Below are 25,800 nucleotides of genomic sequence, written 5' to 3' on the forward strand. Positions count from 1 at the left end.
AGCATTTATTGGACACCTCCTGAGTGCCAGGCACTTCACATGTAACTTTATGTAATCCTCACAATAACCCCACAATGCTGCTCTTATTCCCATTATATGTCAGTGGAAACTGAGGCCCAGGGAGTTTAATAACCAACTTGAGATCACACAGCTCGTAAGACAGAGTCAATATTCAACCCCAGGCCTTTATGACCCAAAGCCTGGACTCGGCCCAGCTCTCTTCATGCTGCCAACCATCTGGAGACGGGGAACAGTATGAAGTCGGAATTGTTCACTTCGCCGCTGGATATTTGGAGTTGCCAGACAAAGCCTCTATTATTCATGATTGTGGGCCATTCCTGCTCGGACTGCCAAGGCCATAAACTTTAATCTCTTGTTTGGGGAAATAGAAATTATACCTCCTCTATAGGAGTTAGATCCTGTCTCCTTTGGCCGGATGTTTGATGAGGGCAGCGGAAGGATGCTTGACCAATGCTGCAGACCCGTGGGACTGGGAGTATGGGTGCTGCCCACATACACAAGAACGGGTCTCGGGAGGCGTGGTGTTGAGATTTGACTGCCGTGTGACCTGGGGCAACGCATTTACCCTTTCTGAACCTCAGCTTACTTCTCTGTAACATCAGACTAGTAATACTGCAGGAAAGGGATTTATAAGCATAAAAAGCTTGGGCTTGGGGGTGAAGTGAGGACTGATGTTCTTCACGCAGACAAAGCTGGTGTTGAAAGTGGAGGACATCTGACCTGTAGGGCTTGGGCTTTGTCCTGCCCACGTTTCCCTGTGGATTTACGCGTCTGTTACCTGCCTGAGTTCTTTCAGGAGGGCAGGAGGATTCTCATAAATAACCCAGCCCAGCAGGCTGTGCTCCAGGCATCTAAATAAGCACTTTAAAAATTTAAGTCCTAATTTTTTCATTCTTCTTGGAGAAATTTTAACAGGAACAGCAGCAACTGAAGGGACCTGGGAGGTCATCCAGCCCAGCCTTTTCATTGTGTAAACTGGAGACTGATCCCAGAAGTCAAGGCTGTCATCTGAGATGGCATCGCCAGCTATGGCCGAACGATGGTGTCTACGACTTAGATTTTCTGAGTCCAAAGGTCAGAGATCTCCACCAAACTCCACCTTGCCTTGAAATCCTTTCATTAGCTGTGCACGCAGTGACCACATGATGTGGAAAGACTCAGGCTAGAGCCTTGCCAGGATAGGGTGGGCAGGCTGGGTGATGGGGTGGGCGTGGGGTTGGGGGGGGGGGGATTTACCTTTAGGCCACAGAGGAATTTCTTTAGGGGGTAATTTAACAAACGACCTTATGTCTCTTCTATCTGACAATCCTTAAAGCTATTTTAGAGCTGTATTGTGCTTTGTGTTAGAGCTGGGCCACTAGCCACATATTTTAAACTCATTAAAATAAATAAAAATTTAAAATTCGCTTTAAGTGGCACTAGCCACATTTGGAGTGCTCAGTCGCCCCCAGGATTCGTGGTTGTGGATCGGGCAGGACAGATGTAGAATCTTTCCATCATCGCAGAAAGCTCTGCAGGGCGGCTGTGTTCTCCAGGGTGGAACAAGGTCGGGCGAGCAGGGATTAGGGAGCCAGGCTGCAGTTTAAGGGCAGGCAGGACCGGCCACACAGAGGGTGGTGGCGGCCCACTGGGGTCTACAGGAAAGAGGATTATCTCCTTGAGAGTGAAATCTGGCGAAGGCCTTTTCTGCAGTCGGTGTAGAAACATTCCTGAATCATTCCTGTTTGGTGAAACCTTTTCTGGTCATCATTTTTCTCCTCTTCGTACAAATCGGATAAATTCTGTAAGGGAAAGGCACCTAACTTCTTCCCTTCAGCCTCAATGACTGTATAACAACCCAACTGACTCCTAAAACGATAGTTTTCTCTTAAGGACAGTGAATAAAGTACAATTTTCATTGGAAAGTTGCAATTCAGGGACTCTGGTTACATGAAGAACAGCAAGAAAAGGTGATGTGGGTTATGATGGGGATGGAAAGAGCTAAGGGAATAACGGGACCCCCGCATGAGCACCTTTAAGATGATATGACTCACAGATGCCGTTGTCATGGACACCTGTGGCCAACCCTTGCACGTCAACTTCAGTGACTAATGCTTTTCCATTTTTATATTTTAACCATAATTCATATGACAGTGCCTGGCACAGAGTATGTGCTCTATACATGTCAGCGGAGTCCCAGCCAACAGGCCAATGTTGCCACTGAACCTCAAGATTCTTTTAGGGAAAGGATGATACTTTTGGTTTTTAATCTTCTCTTTCTCCTCGCCAGGGTTGACGGTCATAGCCGCCCCTCAAAAGATGTCTGCCGAATAAAGAAATGGCTGTTGTAGGTCCCTGCTTTCAACCAAATTTTCTTTGATGAAAACAGGATTCTGTGTCTCTCTAAAATGTAATGTTCCAAGCAGAAAGGCCCAGCCTTTAAGAGGATTAGAAGAAGGCTGGTGATTTCAGAAACACAGCACACATGCAGGGGCCTGCGAAGCCATACCCGTCCTTTAGCTGCTTGGCAAATCTGTTTTTGATTATCAGATCAGGACATGGTAATTTACGGCGCCCAGGCAGCTACTTTCCTGGTGAGATACGTGCTGTGCTGGATCCCAAGTGTCCCTGTTTGCCCGTTGCTAGGGTGACTGCTGGCCTTGGGAGGAGGGGGAGGGTGCAATGGGGCCCTTTTTGCTGCTCACATGATGGGGGAGCGAAGTGTGAGCTAACCAGCTGCACTGCGGGAGCTCCGGCTGCTCTCAGGGACAGCTGAGATGCTTCTTTGAGGTCTCCCCCATCGACAGCACCAGGGGCCACGTTTCCATGGTGACGTGCAGAGCTCATGGACTGTACCTGTGAGCAGTGGCAGTGCATTCTAAGGCTTGGGGCAATAGGAAATTCACATTTAACTGAGCAAAAGTAACGCTAGAGAAAACAAGGACGCTGAGGGAAAGTATAAAGACTCTTTGTAAGGGGTCCCTCAAGTCACATTATTTAAATTCAACTAAAAATAAAAAAGTCTCTTTCCATTTAGTCATAGGAGACTTCCAGGAGGGCTTTCAGATTTCCTTTCCTAGTTTTTGTTCCCCATACAATCAACTGCCACGACTATTTTTATCGCGCCCTCAAAGGTACAGAAAGCAACACAGCTCTTCGACTTTAATAGAGCAATTTTATTAACTGGTACCAGCGTCAGACGGCATTATTTAATTTCCTTGGATAATTAGAGATACTGCCTGGGCCCCCTGCAGCAGTGGAATTGGGTATTTGCTGTTTTCCAAAAGCCAAAGAGAAGGATTCAATCATTTTATCCAGGTCTTCTCCCAACCCCGGGGCCTTTTTCTGGCCTGTTAGATGATTCAGTGATACAATAAAGGGGACCCTCGCTTGGAAATAAGATTCTTTTATCTTAAAGGACTCTCAAGAGACATTTCCAGAAGGTTTAATGTTCCCGAGCATATGCTCGGAGCAAAAACGCATCTTGAAAGTGTCTTAAACAGGAAATTGAGACTCATATTTGTGGAGTATCCTTGTCTAAGTTCATTTCTTCTGTTGCTAGAATGACTATTTTCCTTCATTTCACTTGAAGTGGCTTTATTTCTGGAGCCTGGTCACACCTCAACCAGGAATATATGTTGTTTAAATAGCTGCTGAAACAATCGGCCTTGGTTGAGGGTTGGAGGGAGGGGAACCTTTGATGAAAACAGCCCCCATGTCAGTTCTAGGGACTTGTCTGTCTTTATTCAGACTTTCCTACAGGAAGTTCTTCATTATTTCATAGACCACACTGCCAGGGAGCTCTCTGAGGCCAAGATCTGAATCCTTTCAACTGCTGTGTCCACAAAATAGAAAACAGTGTCCTTACAAAATAAACACACAGACTCAATGCCTGTTTTAAGTAAGGGTTCTAGAAAGCTCCATGGGCCTCAGATAGAGATGACCAATCCCTGAATCTTTATATGGTGTTTTTGTGCATTGTGAATGCACTTAATAAATATTTGGTTTAATAAATCAATAAATCAATATATAGTTTTATGCCTTTTTGGTGAGGTATTTCATAATTTTCATCAGATAGAGTCTCCATGGGATTTAATCTCAAAATAATTAAGATCGCCCGGCCAGCTGGCTCAGTAGTTGAGCATCGACCTATGAGCCAGGAAGTCACGGTTCAATTTCCGGTCGGGGCACATTTCCGGGTTTCCAGCTCAATCCCCAGTGTAGGACATGCAGGAGACAACTGATCAGTGATTCTCTGTCATCATGATGTTTCTATCTCTCTCTCCCTCTCCCTTCCTCTGTGAAATCAATTAGAAATATTAAAAAAATAACAATTAAGATCCCCAAGAGATTCAACCACTATTTAGAAGGGGAGGTTCAGGTAATTACGTGCCAGAGCATGAATGTACCGTGTGCATGAATGCCTGAGGCCTTGTCCAAACAGACTCTGACACAGGAGGTGGCAGGGGTGAGGGGGGCTGAGGTTCTGCATTTCTAACAAGCCCCAGGGGGCTGAGCTGCTGGTTCCAAGGGCTACGTTCTGAGCAGAAAGGACATAGAGCCCAAGTTTCAATGATGCCCTTCCAAGTCGAAGGTTCCGTGGAGCATCCCCTTACCTTCTTCGGCTGTTGACCGCGATGCAAACTGCGAGAATCAAAGCCAGGGCCAGGAGGGACGCCAAGATGATCAGCCACTCTGGTGGGAGTGAAGAAAAAGACACCTGTGACCTTGGGAAATAGATTTTGTGAAAATAAACATGTACTTTATAAACGGACCTGGCCCAAACAAGAACCACCATCAGCACTACAGATAAATTCGACCAAATGGCCCAGCCAGTAGGCAGATAATAGGAGAAGAGAGATTTTGCTACAGCTGTTTGTCCAACCGGCCTCTTGTGTTAATCTCTCACCATCAGTCAGGATTCCCAAGTCCCTCCAGGAGAAATATGTTTCCAAAAAAATGTAGAAGGACCTGTTGAAACTTGTAGATGCCCTGGGTGTAGTTATTAACCAGACGAAGTAAATGTATTCTTCCCTTAAAAGGAACTTTCCTTTCCTATGTAAGAGCACCCACCTTACATTGATTAGAAGCAAAAATGGAGGCCATATACTAGTGAGTGGGAGAAAGGACAGACCTATAGACGGTTGAACTTGTGCACATTCACGGGCAGGGTAGGGGGGTCATTTGGCAAAACTTGTCAAAAGCCTTCAAACTGCACATGCTTTCAATCCAGCAGTTACACTTTCAGGAATTTAGAGGACTTAGAATTAGCTAGGAAGATGTTCATTACTGTGCTATTTATAATGGCAAAATTTGAAAACAACCCAATATCCAACAATAGGAGTTGGTTGAATAAATTAGGATTCATTCATTATAAAATATACTACAATGTGGGGAAAAATATGTAATGACATTGGAAAGCTGTGGCCCCCCCAGCTGAGAATGGTAGTTTGCTAAACAAATCATGTATGGTATAATTACATGTTTATATATAAATTACATTGAAAATGACAGGAAGGTCATCTATGAAAATGGTAACCATGGTACTTCTGGATGATGGGGTCGATAACTGATTGGTATTTTTGTCCTTTTGTTTAGTTGCATTTTCTAAAATGTCTGCAATAATTAATGCATCACTCATGGACTCATAACATGTTATACACATGTTTTTAAATCAAGCTTTAAAGTATTAAAATATGACTGGACAACTTGAATAAAGTCAGCTGCCAAATGGGCCGTGTATCTGCGCAATGAACTACAGCTTGGGAAACAAAGATGGACAGTCAGTCACTGCCCCTTCGCCTATGGGAGTCTTGGTTCTCCTCTGATTTCCTGTTCAGGGAGCGCTGCCTTTGTCTGACCTCTCCCTGGTTAGGTGAGCTTGGGTAGCAGGGTCGAATCAGGAGGTGGGGAGACCCTCAGGAGAGAAGCACTTCTCTTCTTTCCTGGGTCTCTAGCCCTGAGATGCCCCCCATTCCCTCTCACTGGGGCTGGGGAAAGTCCTGCTGCCTGATTATTGCAAATTTCATCCCACCCACCGCGTCCTCCCTGGCAGCCCACGCCTTCTCCACGTGCTCTGCCTCTAGCTGTGCCCCGGCAAGCTGAGGCAAGGGGGCCGGGCCCACAGCACATTCTTCCCTTTCCCACGGGAGGCTCAGTTTGGAGACCTCTGAAGGGGGGGGGGGGGGATAGTATGCAACCCTGGGAAAACCCTTCCTTTTTTGTAATCCTAACCCCCCTTTACAAATGCTTGACTTTGAGCCCGAGTCAAGTAAAGCATTTGCTTCGAGTGACTTAAGTCTTGACACTCAGGAGAGCCAGCTGTCTCGGTCCCCTCACTGCACACGTTAGCACATTCTGACACTTTGTCTGGATCAGTGAAGACCGTCCCTCAAGAAAAAGCACTTTGGGGACCAGAAGAATGTTTTCACTCCACCCAATACCCTGTCTGCAATGTGAGAGGAATGTTACCCATGCCATCCCCAACCCCAGAAAGGGGAAACTGAACCACGATAAGCAGGGCCTGGGTGTGACATGGAGTCCCCTGGGCGGTCATGCATGTGAGGAGGAAGCTTTCGGACCTAACGTGCCCCTGCTTTGGGACCTGGGATAAGAGAACGTCCCATCTTTTCCGATCTGTTACTGTCATCCACCTTTAGCTTGCAAAGAGGAACTATTAGTTTCAAGGGCTGGACATTTGGGAAAATGTGCTTTCAAACCGGTTGCTTCTTTCTTTCTGGGACATTCAGCGAGACCTGCTTTTAGCATCATTTTTCTTTGCCCTTCACAGCTCAAAACTCACCTGGAATTTGAGGTTTCCTTATAGGACCCGAGGTCGTGTTGGCATCACCTTCTTGACTCCCACTGGAGTGTCCTAAGGGGAAAGACAACATCTGTCAATCAAAGTTTGGAGGGCGGAAGGAGGCTTACAGAGCAGCACACGGGGCCAGCCTCTGCGTCCTGCAAAGCTCTCTATACACTGAGGCCGCAGGCGTTTATAAAGGGCTACAAGACTCTCCCCAGAAACGTTCCGTTTGATGCAGGCCAATATATTATTGAAACATGCTTTGTATTTGAAGAATGAACAGTTTCTTATGCTAGAACACAAAAGAAGAAAACAAATAAAAATCTCAGACTGAAGGGAAGCATCACAAGACAAAGAATCCACAAGTTGGAGCAGGAAGCTTAACAGAATGAGAGAGGCGTCATATTCTAAAAGAAACTCTAAGACATTTTGTGAGGAGACTCGCCCAAATGAATACGCTCTGCTTTTTCTTTGTGTGTGGGGTTTTTGTTTTGTTGTTTTCCTTTTTAAAAAATATATTTTTTAATTGATTTCAGAGAGGGAGGAAGGAAGAGGGAAAGAGAGAAACATCAACGCTAAGAGAGAATCATTGATCAGCTGCCTCCTGCATGCCCCCTACTGGGGATGGAGCCTGCAACCCAGGCATGTGCCCTGACCAGGAATCAAACCATGACCTCCTGGTTCATAGGTCGACTCTCAACCACTGAGCCAAGCTGGCCAGGCTCTTTGTATTTTATATGCTTCCTTTACTGCTCCCACTGAAATGAAAATATCCCACTAGCATGAACTCCTACCGAGTGGGATTCCACTGCTGAATCCTGAAGGCCTCCAAGGGATAAAAAACAAAACAGGGAAGTCCGTGTGGGCAGCCAATGAATGAAGATGGCTGGGCTTATAGTGACAAGCTCCCCTAAAAGAGTCAAACTTCAGACTGTGCACAGTCTGATTATGGTGGTTATTTTAAATAGGTCGGCTCTTGCTTACGCAATCTCACGTTTTTGTTAAACTCGAGTTTTACCATATGTCTGGCCGTTTCAACATACCGCATGCCATGCTGACAGTGGCCTCTCAGTGGACAAACCTCAGAAAGAGCCATGACACTTTCTCCAGTTGCCTCCCAGAGTCTGCGGTCACTGGCCAGTGTCCACCTGTACAGGTCAGGGGGTACTGGCCATCTAAACTGGAGGTCATTGGCCTTGAAAACCACCTCAGAGGTGCAGTCACCCTCACTGGTCTTTCCCTGACTCACAGCAGCCTCTGCTATTTGAAAGGGAGGCCATGAGGGGGCTCATAATCCCTTTATGTCTATTTTCCCAAAAAGTGCTCCCAGCAAGGAAAGATCTGGGTGTGTGTATACCCAGGCCAGATGGAACTGCCTGTTTGAACAATAGACACCTGCACAGAAATCAAACAAAAGAGGCCGCTCCCGCCCACTTCAAGCAAAAGCCAAGAAGATGGACTAGATAGAGCAGGTCTCGCCTTGCACCCCAGAGGTCTGCAAATGCAGCTAGGGAAGGGCTGGCACGGAAGGCAAGCTCTGCAAAGAGGAACACTGATACTGCAGTTGGAGATGAGATCCAATCCGAGATGTGTGCACAGAGATAATTCGACCGGCCTTAACCGTGAGAAAAACAGTCTGAGGCAGTGCTTCTCAAGCCTAATATAGGTGGAGCGGGAGGATCTTGAGTCAGTAGGTCCGGGATGGCTGGGGATTCTGCGTTTCCGACCAGCTCCTAGGTGGTGTCTCGGCTGCCGGTGTATAGACCGCACTTGGAGTTGTTGGAGTCTCTTGATTTTAGAGAGCATGCCTTTTAGTATCAGCTCCCTGTTGTTTCTAAGTTACTTTCAAGTTCCTGATGCCTCGTGTTCTTCACAAGAACTCCAGGAGGTAACTGAGGCCAGTGTTCTGATCTCTTTTTTTCTAATAAGGAGACTGAGGTTGGGAAAGGTTGACTGCCCCACCCCAGCACTCCAGAGAGCCTTGGACTTCGGTCCTTACTTTAGAAGCATTTCTGATGAGCCCACTACATCCCTGTCCCTGTAGGTAGAAGGTTATTACTAAAACCACCATGGAAATGTCCATCTTCATTGCACTTTAAGCGTGAAGCCTGTAAGCCCGGAGGCAACTCTACTTCCAATGTAAGTATGAAGGCAGGACAGTAGCTTCTAAGGATGACCTCACTGGCATGGGGTGCCTGGACCAACGATGCTCAGGGTCACCTCGGTAAGACAGCACCAGCACAGCCTTTCGGCGGCCCCAGCGCTACTGGTCACCAGGACACCTGCTTCGTGGCAGACTTTTGCTGCCTGGAGTCACGTTTCCAGGAGTGTGCTCCGAGCCACCGCGAACAGGAACCCATTGACTGATGCATGCCGGGTGGCAATTATGGTCACCACAGGTTGCTTTCTCTAGACCAGTGATGGCGAACCTTTTGAGCTCGGTGTGTCAGCATTTTGAAAAACCCCAACTTAACTCTGGTGCCGTGTCACATAGAGAAATTTTTTGGTATTTGCAACCATAGTAAAACAAAGATGTATTTTTTTGATATTTATTGTATATATTTAAATGCCATTTAACAAAGCAAAATCAACCAAAAAAATGAGTTCACGTGCCACCTCTGGCATGCATGTCATAGGTTCGCCATCACTGCTCTAGACTGTGCTTGTGAGACGCAATAGGAGACGCCTGGCTTTGAAACGTGACTCCACCACTCAACTCACTAGTCATGGCAACTCAGCTAAGTTACTTAGCGGCTCTGAGCCTCGGTGCTCTCTGTAATAGTGGGATACTAGTACTTATGTGGGCCACAGCGTATGTAGGATGAGCAAGTGAGTTAATAATAGATGAAACATATCAAATATGTTTAATTTCATATATGACGATTGACCTACAGAAATGGCAGTTTGATAGGGTCCATCCTACTACACAATAAATTCTGATGAAATGCTAGCTGTTATGCCATGTGCTGGGGGCCAGGTCAAATGCTTCAGTGTATGCTATCATTTAGTCCAGCGGTTCTCAACCTGTGAGTCACGACCCCTTTGGCGGTCAAAAGACCCTTTCACAGGGGTCGCCTAAGACCATCCTGCATAGCAGATATTTACATTACGATTCATAACAATAGCAACATTACAGTTATGAAGCAGCAACGAAAATAATTTTATGGTTGCGTCACAACATGAGGAACTGTATTTAAAGGGCCCGAAGGTTGAGAACCACTGGTTTAGTCTTTTAAACCAGACTTGATGACAATTATTATTATTATTTTATTGGTTAGGAAATTGAGTCTCAGATCCTTTCAGCAACATCCCCAGTTTGTATGTGGAGGAGCTGGGAGCAAACCTTTCTTATTCCAAAACCCAGGTTTTTAACCACTCTGATGTCGTGAAACGTTACCTTGAGACCCTGCTTGGGTTCTTCCCTGATCCTGTCAGATGGAAGAATTTCCTCCAAAGCAGTCGTTCTCAAAGCACAGTCCCTGCTCCAGCCTTACCAGCGTCACCAGGGGACTTAGTAAAAGTGCACATGCGCAGGCTCCGCCCCAGACATGCAGGATCAGAAACAGTAAGGATGGGGCCTAGCAGCGTGGTTTAATAAGCCCTTCCCGCAATGGTGACGCATGCTAAGAGAGTTTGAGAACCACTCTTTGAGAGACAATGACTCAAACATCATTCATTAATAATCAGCAGGTTCAATGATGACGAGAGTAAATGACTAACGCAGCTCAAACTCACCAGTTGGTCCAGATCTTTGGGTGGTATGGTCGCTGCGGTCGGAAGATGAGTCTCCATCTTCTGTAAGGAACAATCAGAGAAGGTTCAGTACGGTGTGTTCTGGTTACACTGCCATCTGCGTTTCCGCATGTGTCTGCCTTTTCATGCCCTTGGCTTTTATCACAAAGCTTAGTCTTTTAAAGGTAAGCAAAGGAGCCGTGAATGGCTCCACAATATTAATTTCTATTCATTTCTTAATCCACTGATCAGTAGGCTAGAGATTTCATCAAAATTAGGTAATCTGGTCCAGCACAGACCATCAGATGAGCAGAGGAAGTGTGGCTTTGGTAGAAACCCAATAACTGTAACACGTGAACAAAATTATCATGTGTTCACAGGTCTGAGGTTGGGATTTGATACTATTTCTTTGAAATAGGGACTCTGTGTTTTGAATGATGACAAATGTGATCACTGGGAATGCATGTACTCTGTGGCTTAGGTCATGAGACGTTTAAAGAGTGTTCTCCGAGGCAGGAAATAGAAAAGGCTTTTAGTATGCATACAAGATCTTGGGGTTAAATTCAAAGAAAGAAGTCAACTGCTTATTTAAAGAAAATGTCTGAAAATAAGTGAAAAGGAAAGGGGGAGATGATAGCTAATGTGTGACTAATGTATTCATGGTTATTAGAATATGTTTCAAATTGTAATATTTTTCAAAAATGAAATCTGCATTTTCAACACCAAGAGTTAATATAATTCATCTTCTCAAATATCCATCACCGAAAGGCTTTCGAATTGCTAAACTCTGGATCCCCAGGTCAGATCTTGGATTTAGCATATGGAAACTCTTACTCTTCTTCCTCCTCCTCCTCCCCACACATTTTCCAAAACTATACTGGAATCTTAAAACAAAACAAAAAAAGACAATGGTTTCATAAAATGCCTATAGTTACCCATTATGAAGGTACCTATAAGGAAAATGCCATAGTCTGAGATCCCCACCATTTCCCATAAGGTGGAGGTAGGTGACCTGTAATCGCCTGTGTACTTGTATAGAGGAGACACATTGCTTTGTTCCTTGGCTCATGGTTAGAATAATGAAAAACAGAATTTGCTGAAATGCCAGGACCAACACCCTCAATATCACCACCACCACCACCACCACCACCACCACCACCATCACCATCACTACCACCATCACCACCACCACCACCACCACCATCACCATAACCATCACCACCAACATCACCACCACCACCACCACAACCACCACCACCACCCCCGACAATAACACCATCACCATCACCACAATTTCAAATGTTTTAATTCTTAAGGTTAAGCATAAAGACTGAGAAAAATTGAAAGAAATGAGCACTTTTTGAATTTTGAAAGAAAACAAAAAATGAGAGTTGGATCCCTTATTAATCATTTAATCCATGGAGAACCATGGAAATCTGTTGGCACCACCATGGAATATAGAAGAAATGAGAGTACATGGATATCAATTTTGTAGAAAGCATTTTATTTACTAACAATAATCTATGTAATCTTTCTAGGCTACTGTAACTATTTAAATTGCCACTTAAAATTTAAATTCATTATGTTGCATGACGGGCCTCATTTTGCTAAGAAAAATTAGACAATGCTCTAAGGTTCACTTCTACAGAAAAATACTGAAAATGATACTTGGAAATTTTAATGATTGAGGGTAGAACCATGTTGAACAAAGAACCAAAGGGTGTGAGGGGTTCTGTCTTACCAATATTGCCAAGGTTTTTTCTAAGACTATTTTCCTTGAAGCTTGTGTTCAAGTAACCCTTGTGTTTAAGTATTCATTATTTTATTTACTAACTAGAGGCCCGTTGCACAAAATTTGTGCAAGAGTAGGCCTTCCTTCCACTGGCTGCTGGCACCAGCTTCCCTCTGGCACCCAGGACCCGGGCTTCCCTTGTAGTCCCAGCTTCATCCAGAAGGTCATCCAATCTAATTAGCATATTACACTTTTATTATTATAGATGCCACATTCACATAACTTTCATTATTACATATTGTTGTAACTCCATTTCATTATTAATTATTGTTCATTTCATACTGTGCCTAATTTTTATAAATTAAACTTTATCAGTAGTCCCTCCTTATCTCTGGGATGGGCAGCCACGGAAAAAAGCCACACAAGTGACATTCTGGTTTTCTGTCACCACAGCAGTCATCTGTTTTATATATTGAGTTCTCATAAGATTTATTCTTCTTTGGGGAGGAGAGGGAAAGAACTTATGCTACAAAAACAAACAAACAAACAAACAAAAAAATTACAGCCGAAACCGGTTTGGCTCAGTGGATAGAGCGTCGGCCTGCGGACTGAAAGGTCCCTGGTTCGATTCCGGTCAAGGGCATGTACCTGGGTTGCGGGCACTTCCCCAGTGGGGATGTGCAGGAGGCAGCTGATCGATGTTTCTCTCTCATCGATGTTTCTAACTTTCTATCTCTCTCCCTTCCTCTCTGTAAAAAATCAATAAAATATATTTAAAAAAAAAAAAATTACAGTCGTTCCTCCTTATCTACTGGGAATACGTTCTAAGACCCCCCAGTGGATGCCTAAAAAGTGTGGATAGTACTGAACCCTATGTATGCCATTTTTTTTCCTATACATACAGACCTATGATAAAGTTTAATTTATAAATTAGGCACACTAAGAATTTTTACAACAATAATAATGAAATAGAACAATTACAACAATATACTATAATAAAAGTTATGTGAATTGGCGTTAGGGAGTAGAATAAGGGTGACTTGAACACAAGCACTGCAATCAATGACATGACAGTCTACCTGACAGAGCAGGACGGCATGAGATTTCATCAAACTACTATGAATAGCACACAATGTAAAGTGTATGAATTATTTCTGGAATTGTCCACTTTATATTTTCAGACCACAGTTGACCATGGGTAACTGAAGCCACGGAGAGCAAAACCCTGGATCAAAGGGGGACTACTGAATGTTTAAACTCACTAATCTTTAATAGGCCTTCGTGGTAAGAAGTACTTGAATAACCAGAAGGAGAGGATTTTAGTTTCTTAGCCAGAGTAGGTATTTTCCAGTTCCTTTTTCTACAATGTCAGTTTTTTAATGCAAATGGAGAAACAAACAAAAAAGCAGAAGTAAGGAGGACTGTTTGAGAAAACAAATCTCATTCTGGGTCCATGTCCAACCTAATTGAATGTCATCTTCAGCCCTCTATTTGCCACTACAACAAGAGAGATATGCCTATTCATCAATAGTTGGTTCTATCATAAAATTTTAAGTGTGCATCATAATTAGAGATTTATGCACAAGCCCTTCACTAAAAGTAAAATTCACCAATCCATCACCAATAGGAGGTAATACTTTCAGAGCCAAGGTATCAATATATGGAAATTATTCACATTTTGGGTAAAACCTTACTAAATACGCAGCATGTTATTAGTTGAATCAAATAAAATAGCTAATATTTAACTTCTTTGACCTACAAAACTATCAATTTCACATGGATCAACTTAATATATCAAAGACCAGAAACAAGGCAAAGAAAGAAATTCTGCCATAACAACCAAGTCACAAGAATAAATAGGAATGGCATCAGCAAATGAAAGCATTCTTAATCTCAACTAAGTCTAAGTTTATTTGCACTAGAATGATGACATGATTAAAAACCCTTCCCAAGTCACAAATAAGCCTAATCACAGCTTACACAGAAAACGTCCCCTATAACATGAAAGTACGTGATGTTTTTCTACATTACCTGGCAAGGGACCATCAATATTAACGTTGGAATCTCCATCAACAGTAACTTCAGTAACTCCAGGGGACTCAGTATTAGCAGGGGTCACTGGGATGAGGGTTGTGTACTCCTTTGTGTCTGGGGAATGAGAAGTATAACCTCCCACTGAAGTAGCTGAGTCTTCAGGAAGATTTCCACCTCCGCCATCATGCCTATCTGTGTAGAGGTGGAGTCTATGGTGAACCGACATCTGTAAGGCCACCACCCATCGTGTGCTTGTCCTTAAAACATGCAATTACTGCAAAAGCTTCCCACTTGTTATTTGTGAACACAGAGCAAAAGATAGTGTGATCTACACTATTGCACAGAATCTATATTTTGCAATTGAGAACAACTGGACATCACTCAACAGAAGAGATTTTGGTGATCCTAATACCTAGAAAAGACATTCATTGTAGCATCTACCTGGGTTGTTAAAGTGAGGATTAAGCCACTACAATTGTTGTTACCGTGAAGGCAACTCAGGTTCTAGATAATCTTGAGCTCTTACTCAATGGGACCCACCTATAGTGAAGTGGAGGAAGAATGTCTTTGAATTAAAAGGTAAATATGCTGTCTGTGATTGGAATAGCCAATGCAAGGATTCCCAGGCCTGAGGCTTTATTTTTTCCTTTTCCAGAAGGCACTGCTTCTTAATCACCAAATCCATGGTCCAGAGTATAAATAGCAAAATATTATAATTAATGCGAGGGAAATAGAAAGTAATATAATTCAGATCTTTATACCAATTATAAATCACAAATAAGCAATCTAAATCTAGAATTTAAGAAACCTGACCTTTAAGATTAAGACATATAGTTGCATTTCATGTACAATGGCTTCTAAAAAGTCTTCAAAGCAGAAAAATCAGAGGCCCATCACCAGCACACCTTCTAATCAGAAGTAACAGCACAACAGCCAATGAATGCACCTCCACCAAAGACACTGCGCAAAGACACCCATAACTGAAGCCATCCTTACTGCTAGATGTTGGAGTGGACGTCATTGGCTGGCCTTTATCTTCTTCCAAGCCTCCATGTGATGTAGAGAAGCTCTGAGTATGACTCTGCTCTGTTTCAATGAGGGATGAATCCAGCATTAATTTGAAGCCATAAAACAAATCCTGTTATTTTGCTGACAGAGAGGATCTAGCTATATATAGTGTTAAACAGGCGAGAGCATAAGAATACCAAGGTTTGTGCATAACATTTTCATCTGATTGATAAGAACATACAACAGAATTCTGTTTTACTAGTTGGCTGTTAAGAGCCTTTGTTTGCTTTTCCATATAATCAACACAGATAATGTGCCAAACATGAAGCCTGAGCCAAAACTATGTCTATCCCAGATCATCCTGACCCAATGGTAACATTGCTTCCAGTCACCAAGGAAACCCAGAGTACACAGACACAGAGGAAGAGTAATGTCTGAATCCCAGTGTTCCCATCAGCAATCAAGAGCACCCAGTTGTGTGTCAAGAAGTGGCATGATCGTAACCACGAAAGAGGAAGAAGTTCATCTAGTATAACTTGCTCCAGTAACTCAGATCAAATGTACAAAAGGAAATACGTTGGTCCCTCCTAAAGAACATTAAATTAAAGTTCCCATGTTACTCCATTATTAGGTTTTTGATCTCATCTGTGGATGAGGATTCTCATCACTATCCTGAAAGGCCAGGAAACGCTTGCCTGGGCAAACACAGGGCCCTCACTGTAGTCCATGCAATTTGAGGTTGAACCACTGCCCATATGTGAAATCGCTTTGATTGTTTTGAGTTAATTTCTTTTGTGTTCTTCTAAGAAAAGTGCTGACCTCGGAGTTACAGGTGCAAGCACCCCAGAAAGCACACCCAGAAGCCATGTCCGCCACCAAGTAAACATTACAGCCAGAAGAGAAACATTCACCAAGTCCCAAACCAAACATCAGAACAAAAGTCAACAGGGACATGAAGTGGAAATACAAGACCCTCGATTGGCGGGACCATTCTTTGGCTTCTCTGCATCCTATTTAATGCTTAACACTGTGCTGGTTACATTATTTTATTTTATTTATCTTTATTGTGGAAAGTATTACAGATGTCTCCCTTTTCCCCCAGTGACCGCACTATTGTCTGCGCCCATGGGTTATGCATATTGTGCTAGTTACATTGTTGACAGTCAACACATGCTTGCTGACTTTTTCCTTTGTCTAAAGGGAACACATAAAGAACTCTGTCCATTATGTGCAGCAAGCAGTGAAATAAGGCCCTCTTAATTCCGGAACTCTTTCATAGTCTGTCAAGAAATTATGAATGACTTTAGGCTGATATCTAGGATAGCCCTGAACATATAATGAAAATTAAAGCTGTTAGAAGTTTAGCATTGCTTCTACCAGATGTTTAGTGATAGGAAGAAGCATTAGAAAATGTTCTCATTTTGTATCCGGGCCCTGCCACCTTTGTCAATTGTCAATAATACGCCTTGCCCCTCTTCTATAGGATGATGTGATTTCCCTATTTTCTATGACTGTATGTCGCAAACTTGTCTTTTCACCACCATTAAAACAATCCTATCTTTCTTCTGCTTTGATTGAAGAAAAGATGGGAATCAAAAGAAGGTGGTCAGTGCCCAGCCAGTGTTGCTCAGTGGTTGAGTGTCAACTTATGAACCAGGAGGTCACCCTTCAATTCCCGGTCACGGCACATGCTGGCATTGCAGGCTTGATCCCCAGTAGGGTGTTTTTAACTCACTCTCCCTTTCCCTTGCTCTGAAATCAATTTAAAAAAATATATATATTTTAAAAGGGGCTGGTCAGTTAAACCATAGAAAAATCACTGTTCTAGTCGTGGTCTGGGATGACACTATCATAACTACTTAGGGAAGGAAAATCAAGTTGAATGGAGTCGCACTTTTTTTTTTTAAACATAAAGTCATTGACTTTGGAAAGTACCAAGAATAAAGGAAAAATCACATTTAAAGACCTCCACCAAGAAAATATAGAAGAAATAGAGACTGAGCCACAAAGCACTAAATACACCATTCCACCACCAAGCTCTGGATCTGGGCCAGTGTGAGCAAGAACTGAAGCAGGAACACAAGTCAATAAAGGGCTGAGTGTCGTTATCCTTACGAGTTGTCACTGGAAGAGGTCCTGTCCTGTCCCAGTCTTCTGCCAAATGTGTGTTTGAATCTGCAGAAGGCTGAAGTGTTGTACTATGGCTGGAGTCCATATCTGAAGGAATTAAATCAGTGTTATAGTTGGATTTCCTAAACCACTACCTTAGGGTGGTTTATGATCTAGAGCCAAATTATTCTTATATTCAAACCTGGATAAAAGGAAAGAAAGCACATACTGATTCATGTCTCCAGAATTGGAGTAGATTATGGCTTCTTCAAAAGATCCCAAGAAGTAACTGACTTGCACTGAAAGGTTGAGTTCTATGAAAGCTACAATTTTTTGCTTATTTTTGCCGAGTCTGAAAGGACTCCAAATGAGCACATGATGGGCCTCTCAAACCTTACAGAAACACACACATAAACCAGTGTGACTTGTCCCACTCCATACACATTGCCTTTCTTATAGACACATGGGATCTGACACATGGAGAAAGGACAGAGTGTGCTGGTTCAGGCACCATTCTGTCACACACACACCCTTACTTGGCAAAATAACTTTTTTATCAACCCTCTTTCCTTCTTTGGTCTCTTCCACTTTATAACGGGAACATGCAATAAAACATAAACTCATCACCCACTACTACCTAAGTAGAAGCCACAGGAAGTGTTCAGGGGCAAGGAATAAGAAGCCATGGATATCAGTGAATCGGTCATCCTGTCAACACAGATATGTGGTGCCTTTGGAAATTAATATGTACAATGTTGAGCGGTACAGAAATTTCACTAAAATATTTACAAATGCTTTTTTAATGATGATCACAAATCAATTCTGTTGAAATAACAAGTCCTGAGTGAAGTAAAGGCCAAATAACCTATAAACACCATCACTATTGTTGGCTTTCCGATTCAAAGTCCACCCACACTGCTGCCTCGAGAGAGATTTAATCAATTCCAGATGACTCCAGAGGGAAAAATAATGGAATATCGGGCACTGCAGCGCTTACATACAAAAGAAAAGAAAAATCAAGATCTTTGGAGGAAAAAAATCCCAGATTTCAAAAAAGAGGAAAGGCTAGCTAACCCAAATCAAAACCCCACATGGCTATTTTCCCAGAAAAAGTTCTGTCTGTTGATGGTCTCTAGACACTCTTGTTTACCTTCCCTGTTATCAGTACAATCTTTCATGAGGTATCACACTGTCCTATAGTTTGAGCAATGTGATTGTCCTTGTCATGTTCATCAATTTAATGGAGTCTCCTTCTGTTCATCAGTATAGAGGCTTAACACTGATTCTGAAGTTATTTCACTGTGGCTTGGTTTTCCACTAGTATTATATCAGAGCCTCCAGCAGCCACATGCATAAACATGTGTGAGGTCTGCATGTGGCACTTCAGCCACTCAACACGATGGCCACAGCCTCGCCATTCCAACTCATCTTCCTTTATGACAAATGGATCAGTTCACTCTAACAAATTCATTTCTTGGCTTTCCTTCCTTTCTGCCTCTTCTTACACGAGTTTTCCTACAAAAACTTGCCCTGACTTTCCTTCTCTGACCTTCCAGGGCTTCCCCCCATTTTCCAAAAACCAGATCCAATCCACCTTTCTCTGCTGCTCCCTGGCAGGCCCTCTGAATCTCTCTGGTGTTATTGTCGGCAACACTCATTTGACATCTACTACTTGCTCTCTCATACTGTTAGATATATTTTGGTGCTAAATGTTTTCTTTTACTACTTAAATTTTAAGTTCCTTAAGAGCATGGACCATGAATTGTACATTGTTGTGGCTCCACAATGCCTTGCACATTAGTCAATATTTAATGCCAATGTTTTTAATCACTAGTAATTTGGCAATATCTGTTCATTAGAATTTGGGAATGACACAGTTAGGGGGTTCTAAAGATACGAAACCATAAAAACTGTTAAATTCATTTTGGAGATAACTTTGTTCAATTCACTACCAAGAGACATGGTCATTGTGCTCTTGGAATGCATTTCAATAAAGTTCATGTTATGCATGCCCTTCGTAGCTTGGATCCAGATTACACAATGCTATGAATAATAATTCACAGCCCCATATTGGTTCTTTGATTTATCTCCTTTTTTGGAATGTTACATTTCTGTGACCAAGGCATTTTGTTAAATAACAAAATAAAACTTGTGTAACTCTTCATGGGTACAATAAGGAACATGGATTCTTTAAGTTAGTGAAGCCTGAGAAAAGGGCATTATCTGATACCAACTCTTGCAGATTCCCTAGGGGAAAATGTCATCTGTTCTGATAAAGGAAGACTTCTTTTTAAATATAAAAGCTGGTCAAATAAAATCACAACCCTCCATTCTTACAGAACTACAACCAGTATCTTTTTTATTCTCTCGCTCTCTCATTTAATTCTGTTTTTTAATTGCTTATAGGTAAAGATGAATGATGTTTAAGAAAACAGAGGTTTCATCCTGTGTCCATTTATGAAATTCACAAACATTTATCGAGGGCCAAGAGTGGTCTAATTCTTAGGTCACAGAGTGTCATATTTATCTCTAAATGTGGTAAGAGTAAACAATAAAATGTTCTGAGCTTTTTCATTATTTCTTCAGAAGGAGCACTCATCAATTTTTTTACCTCTGAGATTTCTCTACCAGAGACAAGTTATATCTTTGAGTCTACAGTGGAAACAGTCCCTGAATCCATCACTTTACTCTTTTAAAAGCCCTGCACTCAGGAGTAAATGAAAAAGGACTCTTGAGACTGCTCCCTCTTCAGAGAAAATGACTTTCACTCCTATCATTTTAAGACCAATTCTCCTTTAACTCTCCTGCCAAATTCTTCACTCTCAGCTCAGCACTTCAAATTCAGATAAATGGGCATATCACTTCTACAAAGGAAGCAAATTTTTGAAGAAACTTCAATTTCCTTCTTAGGAAAGTAGAGTGGTCTAAAACCAAGGGCTTACTTCTAGGAAAATAGCCATTTGTAGGCTTTGCCAAAACATAATATAAAAAGGTTCAGATTACCCATTCTGCTTTCTGTTTGATGACCTCGTCCCATTGGATGTGAGATTGGGTCCAAAAAATAAGTCCAGGAACTGTCCTCTTCACTCGGTGTTGTCGTTCTCTGATTTGGATGGGTGTCGTGGGCTGAGACTGGTGTGACCATGCAGTTCAAGCAATTGTCAAAGTGTTAGTTGACATCTGACCAGGGATACACTGATTTTTTTAAAAAATGTATTTTTTTTTTTAATCTGAATAAGACAACGAAAACATCTCCCTGGTATCGAGGAAGTTGCATAAACACAGAATGTTTTAGCAGGTATAGTTCATTCATGCTCCTTTTCTTAGCAAGCAGCATGTGAACTGAAGGAGACAAAAGCATTAATGACTTCTCCAGTGGACAGGAGATGAGTTACAGACATCAAGTGAAGATGAAAAAGTAGTTCTTGACCCATACCAGGTCGCCACCATCCCCCAAAGGAGGAAGTGTAAGAGTCCAAGCACATGATGTCATTCCAAGACAACCACATCCTAGTGAAATGCACATTAGGATGGTAGTGAGTTAGAGAAGGAATCAGGTAACAGCTTCTCAGGAGATAAACATAAAAATAAGTGCCATTATCTCAAAAGCATGAATGAAATCCATTAGAAGCATTACATTTTTTTTTTTTAATTTAGAAGCGTTACCTTTTAACAATGAGATTTATGGCATAAATGACATGTAAGAATTGTAGCACATGCTTTTGCTTCATTCATCCCGTGCCAATGAAGAAGTATAGGTAGGAAAGATTACAACAGTAGCCCCTTAGCAACAACCAACCACACCACAAAGCCAGTCACTGAATCCGTTGCTCTGCCAGGAATGCATTCAGGAGTTGCCACACATAAGTACATTATGCATTATATTCCATATCGCATCGCCAATGGAAACATGGGGATATCGCTCACTGACACCAAGTGAAAATATCATTCTTAAAAGGAACTCACGTTCTTTTATAAGGCAGGGTGTATTTCAATGTTTCTGTGATGCACACAAAAGAATCATGCATAGGAGCTCGCAGAGTCAAGTTATCAGGCCTCACTTAGACATGGTGACAAGACTTGAGTCCAATGTGCACAATCCCACAATTCAAGAATAGAGAATGTATTTGTTTTATAAATCTAGGGGGGGATAACTTATATAATCAAGGAGAAATCTCCAAACAGACATGGCAAAAGGGCCAAATGACATCAGACAGGTATTTTTATCTCTGGCTTCATTTCTTCAAACATTGGGGTTCTGACCATATGTTTCTTCACAAGCCCAGAATTTTATAGAACCGTGCTGTAAAGTGTGGGTCCACATCATAGCGTAGATTCATTTATAAAACCAAAGGGAGTATTTTATAAGATCAGAGTCTCTGCTACAACCTTACCAGGGAATGCCCCAAACTAGATCTGAAAATGCCATACTCAAGGGCATATTGTCTGTGTCTCCTTTATGGGGATTTGTTACAAGCATTTAAGGGATGGCTCTGTGTTGACCGTACCATAACTTATTAAGGAAACTTAACATCTTGTGACAATTCCTTCAATATCTTATTTGTTTAATGTTCTCAATGTTCAACATGTAACCCAAGAGGAAGTTTCCACCTAAGCTTACTTGTTAAACCATCCATTACCAGCTGTCCCTGCTATTGAATAAGAGTTCTTTGGGCGTTTGGAGAGATTCCCCATGCCCTCCATTTGCAAACCACTGCTCTTTCTGGGTAGATATTTCTGCTGTTGCACTACTAGGGTCTGCCTGGGCTGTGTGAAGACTTTCAACTGTGAGCCATTATTGTTCAATTTCCTCACCAACAAATATCTTTCTACTTTACATATACACGTGGGATAGAAGGCAGAAAAGAAAAGCAGGAGAGAAAGGGAGAGGGAGAGAGAGAGAAGAGAGATATCACTGGTAGTCCAAAAGGGATATTAGAAATCAAATGGCTCAATCTTTTAATTTTTCAGATGGGAAAACTAGGGCCCAAAGAAGATTTGATTTGCTCAGAGTCATATAGCCAGATTGGCACAATCAGAACTATACCATGGATTATAAATTCCACTATTCTTATTTTACTAGAGTCTATGACTTCATAGATCTTGTCTGAGAGAATTGCTCAGATCATTCAAATCTTTGCTCCAGTGATTTTATTACAAGGAATATCTATATCTATATCTATATCTATATCTATATCTATATCTATATCTATATCTATATCTATATCTATATCTATATCTATCTATATAAAAGGCTAATAAGCAAAGTATCCCCTTGGAGTTCGACTGGGAGACCAGGAGTTCGATCACTCACTATGATGTATGCTGACTACCATGGGGTGGCGGAGAACGAAGGAAGGTTCCAGCCAGCAGCCAGAAGGCCCTGATTGGCCCTGACCCTACCCGTGCATGAATTTCGCGCACCGGGCCTCTACTATTAACAATAAATGACAAAAGAACCCAGTACGAGGCCTTCTGAAATGGTGGTCATGTGACCCATCATCACAGGCACTGGAAATGCACCAGCAGTGAGTGGATTTGCCCAGCATGGAGGATGCTGGGAATGACTGGGATTCTCCTCCACTGGCACATTGTGAGGTTATACCTATGTGGCATCTAAAATTGCCACACTTTCAGCAAAACTAAATTTTCTAACAAAAATTTACTTTCTAACAAAATTTATTCAATGGAAGAAAATTATTCTCGCTAGTTTGGCATTATATACACAATAGGAATGTGTGACAGGTTTAAAATTTCAACCTTTGTTTTGTAATTGTCCAGTTTTAAAAGGACAAAATGAATAGAATGAAATTATATCAGGATGCCAACAGGGAAATTAGAAAGGCACTTACATTTTCTTCTAAGGCAACTAATAGCAAATTTTTAGTTCTCAAGAAAAAGAGAGTTTATAAACTGGCCAAGTTGAAGTACACTTTGCAATTTGTAGAACTGATTGAATTTCAATATTTTAGAAAATATGTGTAATTTTATAGTAGCAAAAATATTTAAAAAATAAAACTTATTGCCCTAGCCAGTTTGGCTCAGTGGATAGAACATCAGCCTGCAGACCAAAGGGTCCCAGGTTTGACGCCAGTCAAGGGCATGTACCTTGGTTGCAGGCTTTTCTCAGCCTGGGCCCTGCTCTGGACGTATGCAAGAGGCAACCAATCGATGTGCTTCTCTCACATCAATGTTTCTCTCTGTCTTTCCCTCTCTCTAAAAATCAATGGAAAAATATCCTTGGGTGAAGATTAACAAAAAAATAAAAATAAAACTTATTGCCCAGCCCTGTGGCTCAGTGGTTGAGAATCAACCTATGAACCAGGAAGGAGGTGATGGTGTGATTCCTGATCAGGGCACATGCTGGGGTTGTAGGTTTGATCTCTAGTTGGGAATGTGCAGGAGGCAGCCAATCAATGATTCTCTCTCATCATTGATCTCTTTTCTCTCTCTCTCTCTCTCTCTCTCTCTCTCTCTCTCTCTCTCTCTCTCTCTCTCTCCCTTTACCTTCCTCTCTGCAATCAATAGAAATATATTTTAAAATAAATAAATAAATAAATAAAGCTTATTGTCTTCATTCTACCCTAGCACTGGGGTTCACTTGTTATCAGTTGGGAGGGAAAAAGACCTCAAAATCTTAAGTTTTATTTCCACTGACTAAATCACTACCTCCTGACAAGTAATGAAGTTAGAAAAACCACTGAGTGCAATTATAAACAAGAAAATTTCACCCAAACATAATCTGTCGATTCAAAGTTTTTAAATGCACGCACACATGAGCATACACTACACACACACACACACACACACTACTCTATATGTCTTCTATCATTATCTTTATAAACAAAATGATCCTTTAAATACCCAGTAACACTACTGTTGTTTTCAACATAGGGGTTAACCGAGTAGGATTTCCACTGTAAAATATGAAGGTTGACTCTCTTCTAGGTGTAGTGTTCTTATTCAATAAGACTTTTTACATTTATTTAACTATATGCAAATTCTTAGAACAAGAATAAATTAAATGTTTGGATCTTTGCATAATTTTTCCAATTTTTAAATAATGACATCCTTACTTCATATTTGAGTTTTGTGCTATAATCAAAAAGAGGGTCCTTTCTGTATAGCACTCAAGGGCTCTGTCAGTTTTCCTCAGGGCCTTTCCTTAGACCTGTGACATAGCCACATAATTCTTTGAAATGTCTATTGTGCTGTAATATTCCCTTGATAAAGCCCAGAGGTCACCACCAGAATCTCTTTGTTTTGCAAGTGCTGATAAAAGAATTGCTGAGGCTGGTGCTGCTTTCCCTCTGGGAGGTTCTGTTGTGTCTGGTTTTTCAACTACCCTTCAGTAATGATACCCCCTCACCCCCCACCACCACCTTTTGACAATAGGCTCATGAATTCCAAGCTTTTTAAGTAGCTTTCTGCTTTTTAAGTACAAATTGTCTAAAGTAATCTCTAAAATATAGTATTGGGTCCCAAAGAGGACTGGTACAGAATCCCATTCCGTTTTTTGTTTATTTATTCTTGCATGTGGTGTTTTTTTTTCATCTGTATTATTTGTTTTTTTGACAGAATCCCATTCTGAAGAGTCGACTTCTTATTTCCTTCTTCTATCAGAAAACTCTGTTCTTAACTCACTCCGTAATCCTCATGCATGTAGCAAATCTATCAGGTAAGTAGTGAGGTGTAGGCGTGTTAGATATATTCAGTGCAATATCCAGGACTTATTAACCTATGTCTTAGCTGATGTCTGAAATGTTTCTTTTGTTATCTGAGGAACATCCCTCAAACCATGGATTCCCAAACCCCTTTGGCTTCTCCCTTTGGATTCTAAGTGGATGTTTCTTACATTTTTGCTTTAGGAATATCCAAGGCTATGAGAATCATGGTTGAGGCATAGTTTTAAAAATGCTACAAGCTGTTATCCTAAATTAAAGCTTCTTTTATTCCAAACATGTTAGGCATCTCTCCAAGAAACAGATGAAAGAAGAATATATACTTCCTACTTTTTTTGTCCTTTCCTCATTGTCTAGTAGTGAGTGAGACTTGAGAGTGTTTTAGAAAACCTGAGATATTTGCACATAAGTAGAATTAATAGCAGAAAATACGTCCCCAAGTTACCCTGGGCTTAAAGACAGAGAAAGAACAGGCATAGTTTTCATATATAGACCATCTGAGCTATTAACTCTCCTCCAAGGAGTACAGGGATGCCTTTCTATAATGCAGTGAGGAAGAGAATGTGAAGAAGACACTGCATTCATAAGAGACTTCATAGAAAATAGGACTCCAAAGATCATGGCACCAGTCAAGCTTTCTTTCAAGGTGCCACCACTAAGCACCAACAGAATACACTCTTCACTATACATTTTCATAA

General features: G+C 41.7%; 1 protein-coding gene across 50 annotated transcripts in view; it reads right to left on the reverse strand.

The window, feature by feature from the left end:
* CD44 (CD44 molecule (Indian blood group)) overlaps positions 1-25,800 on the reverse strand; it is an 86,197-nt gene that overhangs the window by 2,035 nt on the left and 58,362 nt on the right. For 10 of the 50 annotated variants that reach the window (XM_036326194.1, XM_036326193.1, XM_036326215.1 and 7 more), the window contains 7 exons: positions 20,424-20,552; positions 17,427-17,528; positions 15,300-15,389; positions 14,301-14,495; positions 10,541-10,600; positions 6,803-6,874; positions 4,617-4,695 (listed from right to left, as the gene is read on the reverse strand). In XM_036326194.1, the coding sequence (XP_036182087.1) occupies positions 4,617-4,695; positions 6,803-6,874; positions 10,541-10,600; positions 14,301-14,495; positions 15,300-15,389; positions 17,427-17,528; positions 20,424-20,552 (727 nt within the window). Of the gene's footprint in view, positions 1-4,616; positions 4,728-6,802; positions 6,875-10,540; positions 10,601-14,300; positions 14,513-15,299; positions 15,390-17,426; positions 17,529-20,423; positions 20,553-25,800 lie in introns of those variants that run through there. The other 40 variants (XM_036326203.1, XM_036326200.1, XM_036326219.1 and 37 more) reach the window with 17 other exon arrangements.

The sequence above is a fragment of the Myotis myotis genome, unplaced genomic scaffold (genome assembly GCF_014108235.1).
Source record: "Myotis myotis isolate mMyoMyo1 unplaced genomic scaffold, mMyoMyo1.p scaffold_m19_p_10, whole genome shotgun sequence".
NCBI lineage: Eukaryota > Metazoa > Chordata > Mammalia > Chiroptera > Vespertilionidae > Myotis > Myotis myotis.